The 18,054-nt window shown below is 39.2% G+C and overlaps 1 protein-coding gene across 1 annotated transcript in view; it reads right to left on the bottom strand.

Annotated features, from left to right (window-relative positions):
* Nucleotides 1–18,054, bottom strand: part of MALRD1 (MAM and LDL receptor class A domain containing 1) — a 439,697-nt gene that overhangs the window by 203,884 nt on the left and 217,759 nt on the right. Inside the window, exon 27 of the mRNA XM_075922485.1 lies at nucleotides 734–979. Coding sequence (XP_075778600.1) covers nucleotides 734–979 — 246 coding nt within the window. The remainder of the gene's footprint in view (nucleotides 1–733; nucleotides 980–18,054) is intronic.

Genomic DNA, 18,054 nt, shown 5'->3' with positions numbered 1-18,054 from the left:
TGTTACACTAGGAAGTTGGTGAGAACAGCTTAACTTTTCACTGGAACTACACAGGAGTTCTGCTGGGAGCAGCCACTAAAGAGTGATACTGAACTGCTATGTTTTTCAGCCATCTTGGCTACATCCTCTTTTCCAAGAACACTATGTGCTTTGCAGGCTTAAAGAGAGACTTTTCTAAGGCACAAGAGCATATAGGCAAACTGCTCCAATTGGTTTTCAATGAGAGCCTAACTGCAAAATCTCCTTAATATATTAAATAATTCTACCCCTTCTCAACAGGATGTTGTAATAATCCCAAGAGACCACTGTCAATATAGATTGAAAAGCTTACAACGAAGTTCTGAATGTTCCAGCATTATGTGCCAGACATGAAGGCTCTCTGGACAGGAGATCTGACTGTGGTAGAGTGGATCCTAGTGGATGTCTGATCCTACTTAACTCATCTTTTAAATCTGTCACCAGATCAAATGTATCTCTTTTGCCAAGTGAAAAACAATGATTTGCCCATCATATGCAATATTGTTTAGAGAAAGAGCAACTAAGAATGAAAGTTTTCTGACCTATAGGCATTATGGAACAGTAATTAATATTATGTTTTGATAACCAATTTCATGTTTCATTTATTAATAATGACACCCTAATTAGATATTTAGAACCTCCTGTTGTCTCATGGGGAAGACAGGAAGAGCTTAATGAATAGGATTATACCCTCATTTGTGAATGGACAACATACCAATTCCATTTCCAAGTGTGTGGTCCTCGGGAGGTCTGAGACTTTGAGGTGAGCCGATTCCCAGAACCCAGTCAAAGTTGTCAGCTAGGGAATTTTGCCAGCCACATTGGCCTTTCTCAAATGTGCAGGAAGTACCACAATCACTCTCATCAGTATTGTCCCCGCAGTCATCTACAAAATTGCAGCTTTGTTCTGCTCTGTAACACTTGCCGTTCTGACATTCCCGATAGCCATCTGAGCAGGAGCCTGAAAAGAAAAGAATACGGGTATCCTAGTGAATTATTCTGTAGTGCCTTCTAGCAAGGTTACTGGAAGGTTACTTCTGAGGCAGTTTGATATTTAGGAGGAGGAGGAGGGTGGTCCACTGCATTTTTCTTAAAAGTCTTTGGTCCCCCTCAAGTGCCAATCCATTATCAGTTTATTTCTTTTGTGTTTTGTGAAGAGATGGCCTAAGTAAATGGCTGTTTTCCTTGTAAAGACTTTTAAGGGCAAGTTCCAGCAATGCATTCCTTCACGAACAAAGCTTTCTAGCCTGACTTAATTGCTGACATTTTCCTTTCATGTGGTGTAGGATTAAGCCATTTCATTTTAACTGCAAAGTTGAGCTTAGTTTAGCAGTCTCAATTTAAAAAGAAAGAAAGAAAAAACCTTTATAATCTATCTATACAGGGTTGCCTTTTAGCGGACTATCTGCAAGCTTCAATGAGGGCGGTGCTGTCCTTTTTGTGTATTATTCCTGGGTATTATTCCTGGCATAACTGAAAGATAACTCTGCTATTGCTAAGCCTGAGCATTATAGGACTCATTTCACAGAGTCCATTTCCAAGCTTCATGTTTTCATTTCAGATCAGTTCCTGAAATACTTTGGCTAGAAGATGGTCCCTTTGGCACATCCCTAGTCCAGAAACAGACTGACATGAAACTAAAAAAACATACAAACCAACAAATGCTCATTGTTCTCCCAAATGAAAGACCTTGGACTTGCCAAAAATGTATGCATGTGAATAAAATCACACACAGAGTTAAATGATAATGCATATGTATGTAAATGTTACTCTCATAACTTTTGGCAGGATTAGGGCCAATTGTTGGTAAAAAACAAATAAAAACAAAACCAAAATATTGGTTTTGCAGTATCACTATTCAAATTACCCGGAGAAATTTGTGAGAAGCCCAGACTGTTCTAAGAAGCACAAAACAGATGGTTTATTAAGAAAAGAATAAAATTAAAGGGGAGGGATACTGACTAGCACCAAAATTCAGAAGTTTCATCCTCAGGTTATACTAAAGTTGGCTCTCAGAGAGTCCTCGCTCGACAAAGCTCTTAGAAGAAATAGAGCTCAGCAGAATATTTTTAACGGAGAGTAAAATGATTTTCATTTCTTCAGTCTTTGATGAACACTTAAACAGCTGCATCTGTGACTCTTATACCTGGAGTAGATAGTGCCTAATGGTAACTATTAACCAGGGTCTGGTTGATTGCCCCATAGCCATTGCTGTTTCTTAATGATGTAAGATAAGATCTTTGGATGGGCAATGAAGATGGGTGTAAAACAAACAACAAGGTGTTGAACACCTGTAGCTTACATGGACTTCAATGAACATTTTCCTTTACCATAGGAGATACTGATTTTCCATCCCTAATTTAACTGCATTTCAAACACACTAAAGCTCCTCTGCTTTATGGAAGTACTGAAAAGACTGAAACCTGCAGTAATTTAAAGAAAAGGGAAGACAGAAGATAACTGTCACTCAAAGTCCATTTGTATTGTGTCCTTGTATCCAGGTTCACTTAGAAAGAGTTCTCCAAGCAGGACTGACTATAAAACGAAACGAGCATATTTCCATTGCATCCTTTCAAGGTTCTCTGCAATCAGGGATACAACTTTAAATAACAGAACAGGAGACCATGCAAGCTCATTAAGAGCCCTGATTCCTATATGACCCAAGAGGTAATAAAGGGAGAGGACCCACCAGAACTGCCTTTTAAAAGAACTTCCAAATGCCACATCCCCAGCAGCAAATCATGTGGTATATACTGGAGGACATACAATGTGGTCCTGGAAGTCTGCAGGGAGTGGTACCAATATCATAGCAGTCTTCCCCAAAATTGGTGGAATTTCCTCAGAGATTTTAGCCAGAATGAGAGAGAGCTTGGTTTAATTTGTGTTACCCACTTAGCTTTATTCATATACCATCTATAGCAATGCTTATAGTTTCCAAAAAGAAAGTCCTATCCAGCCCAGATAAATAAAGATTTTCTTCATGGGGCAGAGCAGGGGCTTTGCAAGGGGCACTGTAGAGTTTAAGAAGCAGGGAGGCAAACCAGGGAAACAAAAGGCTTATGTGGTCAAGTTTGCCAGCTAAGTGGGGCATGCATCACTATAGGGGTAATGTTCCCATTCACCACACGGGCCTCTCTAATTCCCACCTCCTCCAGCTGGATCATGCAAGGTGCTGAGCATCCTAGTCACATCTGGCAAGACCTGTGTAACTGATCTTCTCCACATTAGCGGAACTGCTGTGTATTACAAACCACTACCACTTTCCCAACGGAAGACTGACAATTTTTTTTGCTGCTGTTCTGGATACAGTATTTATTAAACTTTGTGAATATAGGGTTTGGATAGGTTTAATCAAGACTGTGGCTTGCTTTGGTTGGTATCAAAATTAAGCTATTTATTATAAAGATTGTACATAATATAACAGGTGGATGCTTTTAAGAGCTAGTTATTGTAATCCTGATAATCCTGTTTAGGTAGTTGCTCTAAGAATTTAGGCATCAATTCAACGTTCCTAGCAAACTAAGACGTGAAAAGCATACAAAATGTTTGTGCCTGCTCCTCTCTGTGCTTTCCCATTCTGCCAACCAAATGCTTAACAAATACAAACATATCTCTATAGTATTTTGTTTCTTTGTACAAGTATAAATGCATCCAATTTGGGACTGAAAAACTTGAGAATTGAAATGTGTAACTAGTTGTCATCTGCAAAGAAAAATTAACCTGGAATGTTGAATCCCGAGAATAATTAATTTTTTCCAAGCATGTGCAAAAAGTTGAAGGGAGAAATAAGTCAATTGAGATTATTTTTAAGTGCTAACCAAAACCCTACACTGCATGCTTCATTATTTGAGTCTATAATATAAACCAAAGCCTTCTGAGTATGACAGAGGAAAGTAATAAGGAAAGTAATAAGGGCCTTCTCTGTGAGACAAAGTAACTGTTTTCCCAGAGCCATCTTTAACAATCTGTAAAGATTGTTAGCAGGTGGGCTTCATGCCCTGGTGTGGCAGATACATCAACACACTAGACTATAATGGACTCAGAAGCAATGTGTAGTGTTCAGATCAATAATCTGTGAACTGAGAAGGATTTACACAATAGAGGATAGCAGCTGCACAAAAGCTACTAAAAATCTGTCAAAGCAATAATCACTGTTTTTATAAAGCTCTGAATAATCTTTGAGAGCTGGGAGGGATTACATTTTTAAATATGTATTTGGAACTTGGACAAATCACCTATTTTTAAAGTACCCTTAAACACTAAAACATATCCTTTAAAAATGCTCATAAAAATGTGTAAAAAACCCCAGACATCAACACCACAACCCATCATTAAAAAGCACAGAGGACTAATGGCACAAACACCACTGTGTTTACTTATAGACAAATAACAAGATAAGTCAAAGCCTCGTTTTATCCTACTACCCCAATGCAATGGATTCTTGTCAGTGATAGAACAACAGATGGTTTATGAGCTGCAGAGTTGAGGCAAAGCAGCATATCTTACAAGAGGAATGCCTACATTATGGACTTGATCTTGTACTGTTACTTATGTAGGCTCCTTAACTTCAGAAGGAGTATTTACATATGTGGATTAAGGGGATCCAATGGATACAGTGTTCTTAGATTTTCAGAAAGTCTTTGACAAGGTACCTCACCAAACGCTCTTAAGGCAAGTAAGTTGTCCTAAGAGGAAAGGTCCTCTCATGGACTGATTACTGGTTAAAAGACAGGAAACAAAGGGAAGGAATAAATGGCCGTTTTCTGAATGGAGAAAGGTAACTAGTGGTGTCCCCAAGGGTCCATCCCAGCAGGGCCGTTCTTATGTTCTTATGTAAAGAAGCACTCCCATGAGTAATGATTAGAGGGATCTATATTTATGTGCTCTCTTTACTAATCCCCAAAGCACAAAGATACATCTCATGCAGGGACTACTGGAGCGAGTGAATCCCATGCTTTCATACTTTGTAATACCATAGTGCTAGCCTTGTTCCCTTTTTATTGACTCCTCTAACAAGCATCTCTATTCTGTTTTCTGTCCTGCCCTCCTGCATATGAAACACACTTTTTGGCCTCTACCTTCACTGCATCCCTCCTACAGCTCCATGATAACTATAAGGAACTAATTTGGCCACTAATGGGCAGACAGAGTTCTTGGAAATAAACTGAGTAACTCACAAAGACATCTTTGCACTCCTCTGATCCCTGCTGCTGCTCTGTGAATTAGCAATTTGCCTGTGCCAAATTAGAGCAATTGGGAAGCCAAAACCACAGTCAGGGATGTGTCATGGGTTTTTTGTCTGCTACCCTGGCAGTAGACAAAATAAGTGGCATAAGAACTCTTATTTTGGGGTGAGTTCCCCTCTCCTCACCCAGTTGCTATTAAGTTAGATTCCACCAGTGCTGCTGTGCAGTGAGACTGTGCTACACCGGAGAATCTAGCTCTGCGGGTTTTGACATGACCAACCCCCATATTGACCACTTTAGTTACATTATATTATTACTCAAATGTTGTCTGCTTGCTTCTCTTTTAGATTATAAGCTCTTCCAGGCAAGGACTATGCTTTCTTTCCTGTGTAAAAAGCACAGGGCCGGATTAAGACCTTTAGAGACCCTAAGCACTGAAAAGATTATGGTGCCCCCCATATGTAATCATATATATAGTAGCCCACTGTCCGTGACTCTGTAACGTTGTAGCATTACGTATTGCCTCTGGAGAGCACTGTTGCCTCCCACCACGGGGCTTGGCTGACTTCTGTGCCGCTCAGCCGGGCCGTTGTGGGGGAACAAGTGGCGCAAATGGCCGTTTGGGGTCCACGCTCTTCTCCCATGCAGGAGCAGGAGGAGAAGAGAAAGAGAGAGTGAGAGTCAGGAGGAGGAGGAGAAGAGAGAATGAGAAGCAGGAGGGGGAGAAAAGAAAGACAGATGGAGAGAGAGGCAGGAGATGGAGGAGAGCTGAGGGTGGGGGGGAGGCAGTAGGAGGAGGGGAGACAGAGAGAGACGGAGCGAGAGTCTGGAGGATCAGGAGAGAAGACGAGATAGAAAGGGAACAGGACGTGGAGGAGAGACCTGAAAATCCCGTTTTATGACAGGCTAATTGGCTAGTTCAAAATAAAAACAATACTATACCATAAAATCTCTTTTTTTGTGTGTGTGACCCTGCTTTGCTGGTGCCCTAAGCATGTGCTTAGTCTGCCTATTGGGTAATCCAGCCCTGAGAAAGCACCTCACGCATTGGAAGCATGCTCAAATAAAAATAATAAAGACTGATATGGAGGAACAAATCTGCCCTGTATGCACATCCATATGTTAAAACAGCTGCTCATAAAACTGATTGAGACAAGAGGGAGCAAAGCACTGAACAAAAAAATCTTGCTAGATATCCGTGATCTAACTGCGATATTTTTGTATGCTGTCTCTGTGTGTTTTCACTTTAATCATTTCCAACACTACATATTACTTCCAGGCCACAAACACATGTCAGATAGTAAGTTGTCCATGGCAAAGGTAATTACTTCTGCAGTAACCACAGTTGCCATCATCATGTCTGAGCAATGTCTGTGAAACTGGCTTATTAGTAACAGCTAATAACTGTTCACCTATAGTTTACTGCAACAGCAAAGGTAAGTTGAATAAAGGGAAGAGATCAAATGACAAACACGGGTTTCTGAGCCCAACCAGGTCAATCAGCATGTACATGGATACATGTACATGTACTGTGTTTCACAAGAACATCCAGGAATTTTGGTTTATATTAATAAAAAAAAAAAAAAAAAAAAAGGTACTTTATAGTTCCTTAACAGCTACCATGTTAAAGTATCGTTTTGTTAAAATGTTCCTTATAAAAGAAGCTTGTCACTTGGCAACAGTGAAGCCAGCTGCACCTAGAAAGCATGGAAATATAAATACTACTGATTTAGAGTAGCATGTACTGTATCGATAAAGGTTCAAAATAACTGAAGATGTTTGCTAAGGTACCCAAAACTGATAAATTATAAACAGAAACATTGGTGCTCATGTACCACTGATTTATTGTTGCTCTCATTGCATTAGTGGCCAGGGACTAATATTCTGATTCCCATGTTTTCCAGTGGAGCTGTTACATGGAAATTATGTGTGTTTCATTAGCACTTAAAGATTGTAGAAATGTTAAATCAACCTTGTAAGGTCATTGTTTGGTCATTGTTTCTTAAATAGGCTCGGTTACTATTTCTCTCAGGTAACCAAAATCCTTTACCAGTTGCTTAGCTATCTCCATTAGGTTTTATTGCTGCATTTTATTTAAATTCCTTGGTTGTTTTGCTCTCATTTAAAAAAAATAATGTCATTTCTTTCTTTCTATCCAAAGCTATCACAAAGATTTTCCATGATGAGGTACCTAATCTATTTTTCTTCATTTTTCTGGAATTAAAAAGTTCAGACACACAATAAAATGAAATATTTCTTTTAACAAAATATTAGACAAAACTTTTTAGAACCCCATGAAGCGTTTTGGTTGGGACAATTTACAGGGTTGGCAAAGATTCCACACATCAAAGCTAGATGGCTATCCAAGAGAATAAGGAGGACTCAGTCTCCCTTACGTCCCTGTTCAGGCTATCTAGAGCTTTTTTGGGGGACAAAAACTAAGGAAGCAGATGTTGTATAGCCAGAAATCCTCTTTTCTCTCCAGAAGCAGGTTAAATGAAGTCAATGGAAAGATGGAATCAAAGAATTTGTAATGACAAGTTCTCAAAAATCTAGTAATTTTATACAATTCTAGCTAAAATGGTGACAAGGAGTCCTGTGGCACCTTATAGACTAACGGATGTATTGGAGCATAAGCTTTCGTGGGCAAAGACCCACTTCATCAGATGCATGACATGCATCTGTCAAAGTGGGTCTTTGCCCACGAAAGCTTATGCTCCAATACATCCGTTAGTCTATAAGTTGTCACAGGACTCCTTGTCGCTTTTGCAGATCCAAACTTACACGGCTACCCCTCTGATAGCTAAAATGGTATAATTCTTCCCATGTTTTCTACTCTCAAATGGGTATCTTCAGAATACACCTTCTAAGCACCCCTTTTAGTAGAAAATCAATTTATAAACATAACAATGAAAATGAGTACTGATATGATCCAGAATCCTGGGGAAATTACAAGAGAGGTGTGATATCTGACATGCTAATTAAGAAGCTTCTGTGGGTAGCCTAGATAGTCTGTATAGGATAAACTTAGAAAAACAACAAATGGTCTGGCAGCACTTTAAAGACTAACAAAATATGTAGATGGTATCATGAGATTTTATGGGCACTGCCCAGGAAAGCTCATGATACCATCCACATGTTTTGTTAGTCTTTAAAGTGCTACCAGACTATTTGTTTTTTTTAACTTTATGCTAATTAACATAAAATATTAAACACTTAGCTTCTTAACAAACACATTTGTTTGTGCCTTGTGTTCCTGTCTTAATTATACTTTGTCATGGTTTCAATCTCATCACCTGAATTCCAAGACTGGAACTGGAGCCCCAAAGATGTATTTGTAGTAATCTTGTACTGCTTCTGCGTTTTGAGATGATTAAATGTGATTATTTAATTTTTCACAGTTAAATGCTAATTGAAGAGAATGGGGTAATTCACACCTCAGAGTTATTGGGTAAACTGATAGGCATTTCTAGAGTTGGAAAGACAGAACTTCAAGTCACTTTCAAAAGGTTTTAATCTATCAAAGAGCCAAAATAATTAATCAATAGGCTCAGAGTTTGACACCAATGGTATTGGGGCACTTTGGATAATTCAGATTACTGCATTTTTTCCCCCTCCTATGACACTTCTTCCATTATCACTTTCACTGTGAGGTGACATTACAGTAGGGTTCAATTGTGTGTGTGTGTGTGTGTGTGTGTGTGTGTGTGTGTGTGTGTTTCAAAAAACCCATTAGCTAAAAAGAGCATTTTTCTTCAAATACCTCACTGATATGTCCCAAGGACACAGCATCCAGTGAAGGGCTTTCATCACAATTTGTGATGCATAAAGGTAATGATATGTCAGCAGAGAGAATGTGAAAAATGCACCTCATTTTGAAAGCAATACTTAAAAAATTGCAATGACTCTTAAGCAGTTTCAAAAGTTAGAATTCTTGAAATAAAAAATAATACTATTTTAAAAAGTTGAGACATAGTACCAGCTGTCTGCAAAGAGTCAGTTTGCTCTCAGGGTGGGATCAAACTATTGACTGAAATTTTTCTTATTTGTCAAACGTTTGTGAGTTTTGCTAAATTGATCTCAGTTCTGGATAATCCAGAGCTTTCATACAAATAGTGGAGGCCTCTTACAAAAGCTGCTGCGTCTCTCCCCCACGACCCCCGTGAGCAGGAGGGTAAAGATACCTGGGTATGTCTACACTACCCTCCTAGTTCGAACTAGGAGGGTAATGTAGGCATACCGCACTTGCAAATGAAGCCCGGGATTTGAATTTCCCGGGCTTCATTTGCATAAGCGGGGCGCCGCCATTTTTAAATCCCGGCTCGTTCGAACCCCGTGCAGCGTGGCTACACGGGGCACGAACTAGGTAGTTCGAACTAGGCTTCCATGAGGAGTAACGGTAGTTTGAACTAGGAAGCCTAGTTCGAACTACCTAGTTCGTGCCCCGTGTAGCCATGCTGCACGGGGTTCGAACGAGCGGAGATTTAAAAATGGCGGCGCCCCGTTTATGCAAATGAAGCCCGGGAAATTCAAATCCTGAGCTTCATTTGCAAGTGTGGTATGCCTACATTACCCCGCTAGTTCGAACTGGGAGGGTAGTGTAGACATACCCCCTGAGACAACCTTCCCATAGTCTTATAGACTAGTGAAGATAGCCCCAAAGACCTAAGACGTCCATCTCTCTTCTTATTCTTTTATGTGGTCTTACAGAGGAACATCAGTCTATCTATCTCCCCTTAATCATCGTTCAAGTAGGTGCCGCCTGCCTGCTCTCACTGCAATCACTGAGGTCAGGGAAACAATTCCAAAGACAGACACCCAGGGTATGTCTAGACTACATGGCTCCATTGACAGAGCCATGTAGATTAGTTTACTAGACAAGGGAAGTCCTTGTCGACCGCCCTGGTAAATCTCATTCCACGAGGCATAACAGGGTGGTCGACAAGGGCTTCCCTTGTTGACTGCAGAGCATCCAGACTACTGCGTTGTGCCACCAAACAGCTGATCGGCACAGCGCGGCAGCCATTTTTATGTAAATGAAGCGGCGATTATTTAAATCACTGCTTCATTTTCCTATGTCTAGAAACCTAATAAACAACAAATAGTCTAGTATCACCTTAAAGACTAACAAAACATGTAGATGGTATCACGAGCTTTTGTGGGCAACATCCATTTCTTAAGTCATCTGAATAGCGAGAGTGTTGCTATTTTCCAGGGGTGGGGAATCTTTTTTGGGTTGGGGGCTGCTGACCCACAGAAAAATCAGTCGGGGGCCACATGCAAGTGAGAAGCACTGCTGTGGCCCCTGACTGAGAAGGAAAAAGGTGCTTCCCACATTCCCATTGCACACCAGAGCCTAAGAGGGACCAGGCTAGTAGATTTTGTGCGCTCCAGATTTTGGGTGGCAGAGGGGATGGAGTGCCAACAGAAGCTCCCCAATTCTGTGCGGGAGCCCTGAGTCTTAGGGGCTGGATCCAGGCAAGCCAGAGGCTGCATCTGGCCCCCAGGCCTTAAGTTCACACCTCTGAAGCATTTAGGCATCAGTATATTTAAACTCTTTAGAAATACAGGTATTTGAAATCAGATGGAGAAGAATCTAGAAAGAAGCCCAAAACTGATTAAAGTAAATCTCTTGACCCCTAACAACTTTTCATCTCTCAGTGCTCAAAAGGAATAAGACTCAGGATTACCCCATTCCACAGTGTGAAATTACAAATCTCTCTATCCATCCTAGTTACAATGCCATAGTGAACTGAACAGAAGACAATGATTAAAAGATGCAATTGATGTTCTGAACAGCCTTCCGTGCACCTTTGGTCTCTCTGAGGAAAGGTCAGTAGGTAAATATAAAATATCTGACTCCTGGTGGAGGGTACAGACACCAGCAAACTTTTAATTACTAGGTATCTTGAAGCAACATGTAGCTTTTAATACTTTACATGTCTCCCTTATATGGATTCTATTACATTATTCTTTGTTCTTATACAGTAAGAGGTGATGCACATTTTACTTAAGAATCTAGCATGAGCTGTGGAATTCAAGACCTTAACAAAGCAAAGTAAATTGTACTTGGAATCAAATTTTAAAGCTCAGGAGCTTCCTTACTCATAATTACTCATATTTCCTACCCTGATTAAGTAGTTTTTGAGATTAGGCTATCTCACAAACAGCTGAAGTTTCATCACTGAACAAAATTATTTAGACAAAAATAAATTTTGAACAGTTCATGAAATGTGTTAGTTATCCCCATTTAACATCAGTCCAGTTCAATAAAATTTCCATAGTATAATATGTGATTATTTATTATTATTATTATTATTACCTACTGTGCTCAAAGTACCTTTTATAAAGAGTCATGATTTCTCACAATTCCCTCTGAGGTACATATGTATTTGTACATCCATTTTATAAATGACTGCCTTGGGGAACTGTGCAGTAAATGCTTAGGTTACACTGTGAGTTAATATCATAGCTAAGAATCCTTTCTCTCAGCTCCTTTTCTAAATACTGGACCATATTCTGTTCACTTTGAAAAAGCATATTTAACAAAGTTACGTAAGTCCATAAACTATTGTAAGGAACAAAGCATTATTTACAAATTTTGGAAGATATCCTATCCCACCTCAGGCCATTATAATGAACAGCAGGAAAAGGGATTGCAAGGTGTCCATTCACATAATGAGCAATAATTTAGATCTGGCCCTAAATAAATAGAAGAATATTTTCTTAAAAATGAAGACCGGTTACTCTCAATAAATTTCCTATTTCTAAGATGCATCTTAAGAAAGGGTTGGTCCTGGAACATTTAGTACTAGTCAAAACCTGGATGGAATTTCACAAGGCCACTCTCAGCAGCCAGAAAAATACAAGGAACATAAAGGGTAAAAATCTTCAGCCCATTGCCTTTAATGGGGTTAGGATTTCATTCAAAAGAGTCTGGAATGTCTTTGGAAATAGGTTCAACTATTGCATTTACTTGCCTTAAATGTGATTCTCCTGTGGTTCAAAATTAGAAAAAGTGGATTATTTGTAGCCCTCAGTAGCTACCCTTCTCTGAGAAAGAATGAAAAGAGAATTGGAAGGAAGGATGAACTGATCTGGATCAAATTAAAACCAACTCAAAGCTCCACACAAAACTCATACTCATCTGACTCAAACCCTTATTTAAAAGTCAAACAAAGCCTTTCCTGATGTTTCCCATGCAAAACTCATTTTTGAAGCCAACCATACATTGCTGTATGTGGGCTGGCTAATTTAAAAACTAATTTTAAAAGTTTCTCCACATTTTATATGTTTTGGCTAGGACCAGAAACAACAGTGCCTGAATCCCACAATATTTTTGCTACCCTTTTGCTGATGAAATAGATTTTTTCTTTTGGAGAAGGTCCAGGTAGACATCTGCATTTTGGGTACTTATCCAAAATGATCCTCCATATCTTTCACAGTTTGCACAGCAATTGATCATGTGTTACATGAACAAAAATAAACTGCAGTATTCTACTACAGCCCAACTAAACCATCTCTCTCAACTGGCAATTATACCTCTTAAAACATTGAGCATTAAGAAGCAGAATACTTTTTCCAGAACTCTCTCGAAATAGTTGGGTTGGGTCATGAGTAATTCTTCAGGGGCAGGAATTCTCTTCTGGGCTATGATGTTGTGGAATAGCTACTATGTGGATGCTACTTCAGCCTCATAGATGATTAGCTTTGCAGCCCTTGTATTGTATGTACATAGAGAACTAGTGCACAATATCTGTGTAGTGGTGAATCCATTTGTCTTCAGGGAACCATGCAGGAATCCTTCACAGAGGGGCATGCTCTAAGGAACATGGTACAAAGGATGTTGAGCAAATCCATCCTAGTCTCTAACCAGTAGACCAGCAACAGTTCTGCTACATACAGAATCTCAAATGAAAAAAAGTGTTAGATTTAGGGAGAAGACAGCTTTGGTTTGTTTATTTTCTACCATAATTACAAAACATTGATATTTCTCTCTTGGATACTACTGGAGTTCTAAGAATCTGATAGTCAGCTGTTCATTCCTGACTCTTGGAAAACATGACATGTTGTTATCTATCATTCTAATCGAGCTTAAAATATCCCAATAAAGCATTCATGTTAAGGCATTGTCAAAAATTACAAAATTACATCTACGCCAGTGGTCTCCAACCATTTTAACCAGAAGATGATTTTTTCAATTTAAGTGCAATGTAAGATCTACCTCAAACCCAAATACCCTTGCCCCACTTCCTTCCTGACCTTTCTTTGAGGCCCTGCCCCTGTTCCACCCCTTCTCTGAAGCTTCACCCTACTCACTCCATCCCCCTTCCACTTCCTATTCTCACTCACTTTCACCAGGCTGGGGTAGGGGGTTGGGTTGCAGGCTCTGATCTTTGGCCGAGTGGTTGAGTGTGTGGAAGGGGCTCCCGGCTTAGCCCAGGATGGGGAATTAGGGTCCAGGAGGGGTTTCAGGGTACAAGCTCTGGGAAGGATTTTGGGTGCTGGGGGTCTCATGTCTGGGGCAGGAGGTGGTTCAGGAGTATGACAGGATTTCAGAAAGCAGGCTCTGGCTAGGTGCCATTTAGCTGAGATGGCTTCCGGGTGGTGGAGCAGTGGGGTTAAGGCAGGCTTACTCCTGCCCTGGACCTGCACCACTCCTGAAAGCAGCTGGCATTTACAGAAATGGCTTAATGGCACCATGTGCTGCTCTTATCCACAGGCACTGAGCCCACAGCTTCTACTGGCCACGGTTCCCCATTACTGATCAATGGGAGCCTCAGGAATGGTGTTTGCAGGAAAGGACGGCATTTGGAGACCCCTGCTCTGCCTTTCTTAGAGGCTGCAGGGACATACCAGCCACTTCCAGAAGCAGCAATTACTACAGGGATAGTGACTCCAGCCACAACGGGTTAGGCATTTTAGAACTCACTACTCAAAGAATTACATTTAAGCACAAGAGAAATTAAAATTACGAAATGCACAAACCAGTCAAAAAACAAAAATAACACCACACTCTGCAAGCAGTAAAGGTGGAAACAACAACCCACTAATGTATTGGGTTGGGAGATGAGTGAAGGACAGTGTGTGTTTGTGAGAATGACAGAGACACACACAGTGTGTGAGAGTGACAGAGATTTGCATTGCCAAGCTCCCTCCATCCCCTTCTCTCTGTGTGTGGAAACAGGGTACAGAAGTGGGAGGATGAGAGACACCCTGACATCAGTGTCTCCCCTTTTTCTCTCCCACACCCTGCACAGCAAGCAGGAGGCTCCCAAGGGGCAGCTCTAAGGCAGAGGGCAGGAGCAGCATGACAGTGGGTGGAGAGGCAACAGAAGTGCCAGCACTTGATAGCTTCCCAGCCAAACCAGTCAGGATCACCTGTCAAAGGCTCCAAAATCTACTGGTTGGTGACCACTGATCTAGGCCTATGCTCACCCTGATTGTTCTGGCTGCAAGGTAAACAAAAGTGCACACTGAACTAGACAATGGTAATAATAAGGTATAAGTACAGAAAGGGACTCAATGCAGCTACACTGTACATTCACAATGGAAAAAATATTTTCTTAAATAAAGAGGCTCATTATCTGTCTGCCGAAAGCATAGGATATGTGCTATCTTGTTGCAGAGCACTAAAAATATTAATACAGTCCAATGTATCACAAGAAAAGCTGTTCTCGCAAGATTTCCAAACCAAATTTACAATCTCAAGAGGTTTGGACAACTAACAAGTCTAGTCAAGCATTCACTCACAGACAATGCAACCCGCTTTTACACAATACCACAAAGGAGGATGCAGTTGTACTTGAAGGATCTGATCATGCAATCTGTTGGTAATGCTAGTGGAGACAAAAGGGTCGGTATTGAAATCAGGCTCTATATCTTTCAACTCTGTTTAATAGATTTGAGCCTTCTTACTTCGTAACTACCTGTTAATCAAATTAACCATTGATGGTTGGCTTTTGTTAGCTTTGACATTTTTGGTTTTTACTATAGCAGAACCTCAGAGTTATGAACACCTCAGGAGCGGAGTTTATTTGTAACTCTGAAATGTTCATAATTCTGAACAGAAAATATTAGGGGCATGTCTACATTGGGGAGTTACTTCAAAATAATTCCCCTTATTCTGAAATAAGAAGGCAAGCATCCAAACTACCAAGCCAGTTATTTTGAAATAATGGGCTTGTTATTTCAAATTAATAACTCCTGCTTGTGAAGAGGAATAAGCTTATTTCAAAATAGTTATTTTGGGAGTTATTATTTCAAAATAATTAATTTTAAAATAACTGGTTAGTGTAGACATGATTGCTCTTTCAAAAGTTTACAACAGAGCATTGACTTAATACTGCTTTGAAACTTTACTGTGCAGAAAAAAAATTCTCTTAAACAAAAATGGCCAGAAACAGTTTCCTTACCTTGTAATTGTTTTAAACAACCTTTCCTTTTATTTTTTTTAGAGTTTATGTTTAAAAAGCACTGTACTGAACAGTATTTTGTTGTTTGTTTTTCTTTTGTTTCTACTGCCTGATTGGTACTTCCAGTTCCAAATGAGGTGTGGGATTAACTCTTCAGTTTGTAACTTTGAGGTGCTACTGTACCTCTGTGTGTATGTTAGTAGTTTTATTTATTTAGGTATTTTATATCTCCTCAGATCTGTATCAAACCACATATGAAATTAAATGAATTATCCTACTTAAAAATATTCACTTGATGTCACCCTGGTTTGTCTACATTTTTTAATCACAAAGGTTTTAAGATTTTTTCTCCCATGCCCCCTGATTCCTTATATGCATATCACTTCATCTACAGTATAATCTTTCTATATACTTACCAATATTTCCAATTAACCCATGTCATTAATGTAATGGTTTATTGTAGGAACCATACACTAGAACATTAATTACTTTCCTAGTCTCAAAACATTATTTTTAACTTACCAACCTGGACTGCCCTAATATTGTACTAAATAACATTGAAAAACTGAACAAAAATGCATATAGTGATGCATACTCTATTAATTTTTGGACTAATGTAGGACTAATGGGTTCCATGTCCCAACTCCGGTCAGTTCCAATATCCAGTTATTTGGTAACATAAGAATCTTGATAGAACAGTACTAGAAACACATATACTTAGTATGAAAATACAGATATCATATTACAAACAAGAAATGTGTTAGACAATTGAATATGTACAAAATAAACATTTATATTGAGTAACAAATGTCTTAAGAAGAGCTGTGTGAAATTTTTCCACTGCAAATTTTTTTCAGAAAAGCAACCAGATTTGGGTCCACTGAAACATTTCACTAATTCATGTTACATTTGTTGGGTTGCTTTGATTGAAAAAAATATGAAAAGAAATAAAATATTCTTTCAACATTTTCAGCATTAAATTTTTAGAAATTAAATAATTTCAAATTGAATTGTCCTTCTTACAAGCTCATTTGAAACAAAACATTTTGCTGTGTGTCAAAATAAATGTTTTGTTCCATCGGAAACAATTCATTTTTACTTTTCAACTAGTAAATTATTTTTAAAAACACTCATTTTTTTATCTGACTTGATTTTTTTGGATCACCATTGAATTTAATTTATCACCCCCAAATTTCAGTTCACATATACTGGGCACAGTTCTGCTTTACTTTTACCGGAAAATTATTTCCTTTAGTCTGATAATTTTTATTGGTCCCCTTAACTGGTTACTTACATCAGTTTTCAGTATATTTACAATAACCAGAGTGCTGGTAAAACCGAAACTATTCAAGAAGCTTAAAATAACAATTCCACTCTCTCAACTCTCCTGGCTACAGAAAATTCCAAATACTACAAAATAAAAATGTGTCGTCCATGCATTCTATTGTTTCATAGATTTTTATATATTACATACATATATATTAGCGAAAAGATCATATTCCATGACCTGGAAAGTTAGCATTACCCTGTAGCAGTGGAATTCTGAATTCACTTTGTCCGTTTGGAAGGCAGCATTCATTCAAACTTCAGCTTTCCTTTTTGCTCTGTATAATATACAATAACTCTTTGGAAACTAAATGATAAACAAAACTGGAGAATGTAGTGTAACGTGTGGTTATAAAAATCAGCTATTAGAAGACAGACATTTGGCTAATATCGTGCTTGCAGCTGGCCTTGCAACTTAATTCAGCCTTGTCCAATGAAATTTACTGCAAACATTTACAAAGCAACTCTTCTATCATACAAGACACATTCTGTTCTTTGGCAAACCATGTAAATCATAGTTTACATGCCCTCAGGCACAGACATAACAGCGTCAAGGTAACTGTGCAATATAACATTTTATATAGCCAATTCATAAATGTATTTATTAAGAGGGAAAAAAGCGGTACTGTTGGAGGCATCTGGGTGGTAAAGAGCTGGTGTTGGTTAACTTACATAAAACATTAGTTCAGATTTCAACTACATTAAAGTATTTGAGAGAAATAAAAGCCATTTCTGCAAAACAAAACAGATTAAAAAAGAAAGAAAGGAAAGCTTGGATAACTTTCCCCCTAGGCTATGGATTATTTTAATACTATTTATTTCCATTACATTGGGGTTTTATTAACTACTAAAATTATTATTATTATTAGAAGATTTACTCAGCTTTGCTCAGGTCCTTCAGGGTGGAGGAGGAGGGGTGGTGGTGAGTGCAGGAGTCAGGGCAGAGGATTGGGGCTGTGGGGTGGTGGTGGTGGTACAGGAGTCAGGGTTTCAGGGTGAGGAGGGGCTCAGGGCTGGGTGTGTGTAAGAGTCAAGATTTGAGGGACAAGAAGGGGCTCAGGTCAGAAGGCTGCACGGTGCAGGACTGGTGGGGGTCATGCTGGCCACAT

This window comes from Pelodiscus sinensis, chromosome 2 (genome assembly GCF_049634645.1).
Source record: "Pelodiscus sinensis isolate JC-2024 chromosome 2, ASM4963464v1, whole genome shotgun sequence".
NCBI lineage: Eukaryota > Metazoa > Chordata > Testudines > Trionychidae > Pelodiscus > Pelodiscus sinensis.
This window is presented reverse-complemented; position numbering and strand designations above follow the sequence as displayed.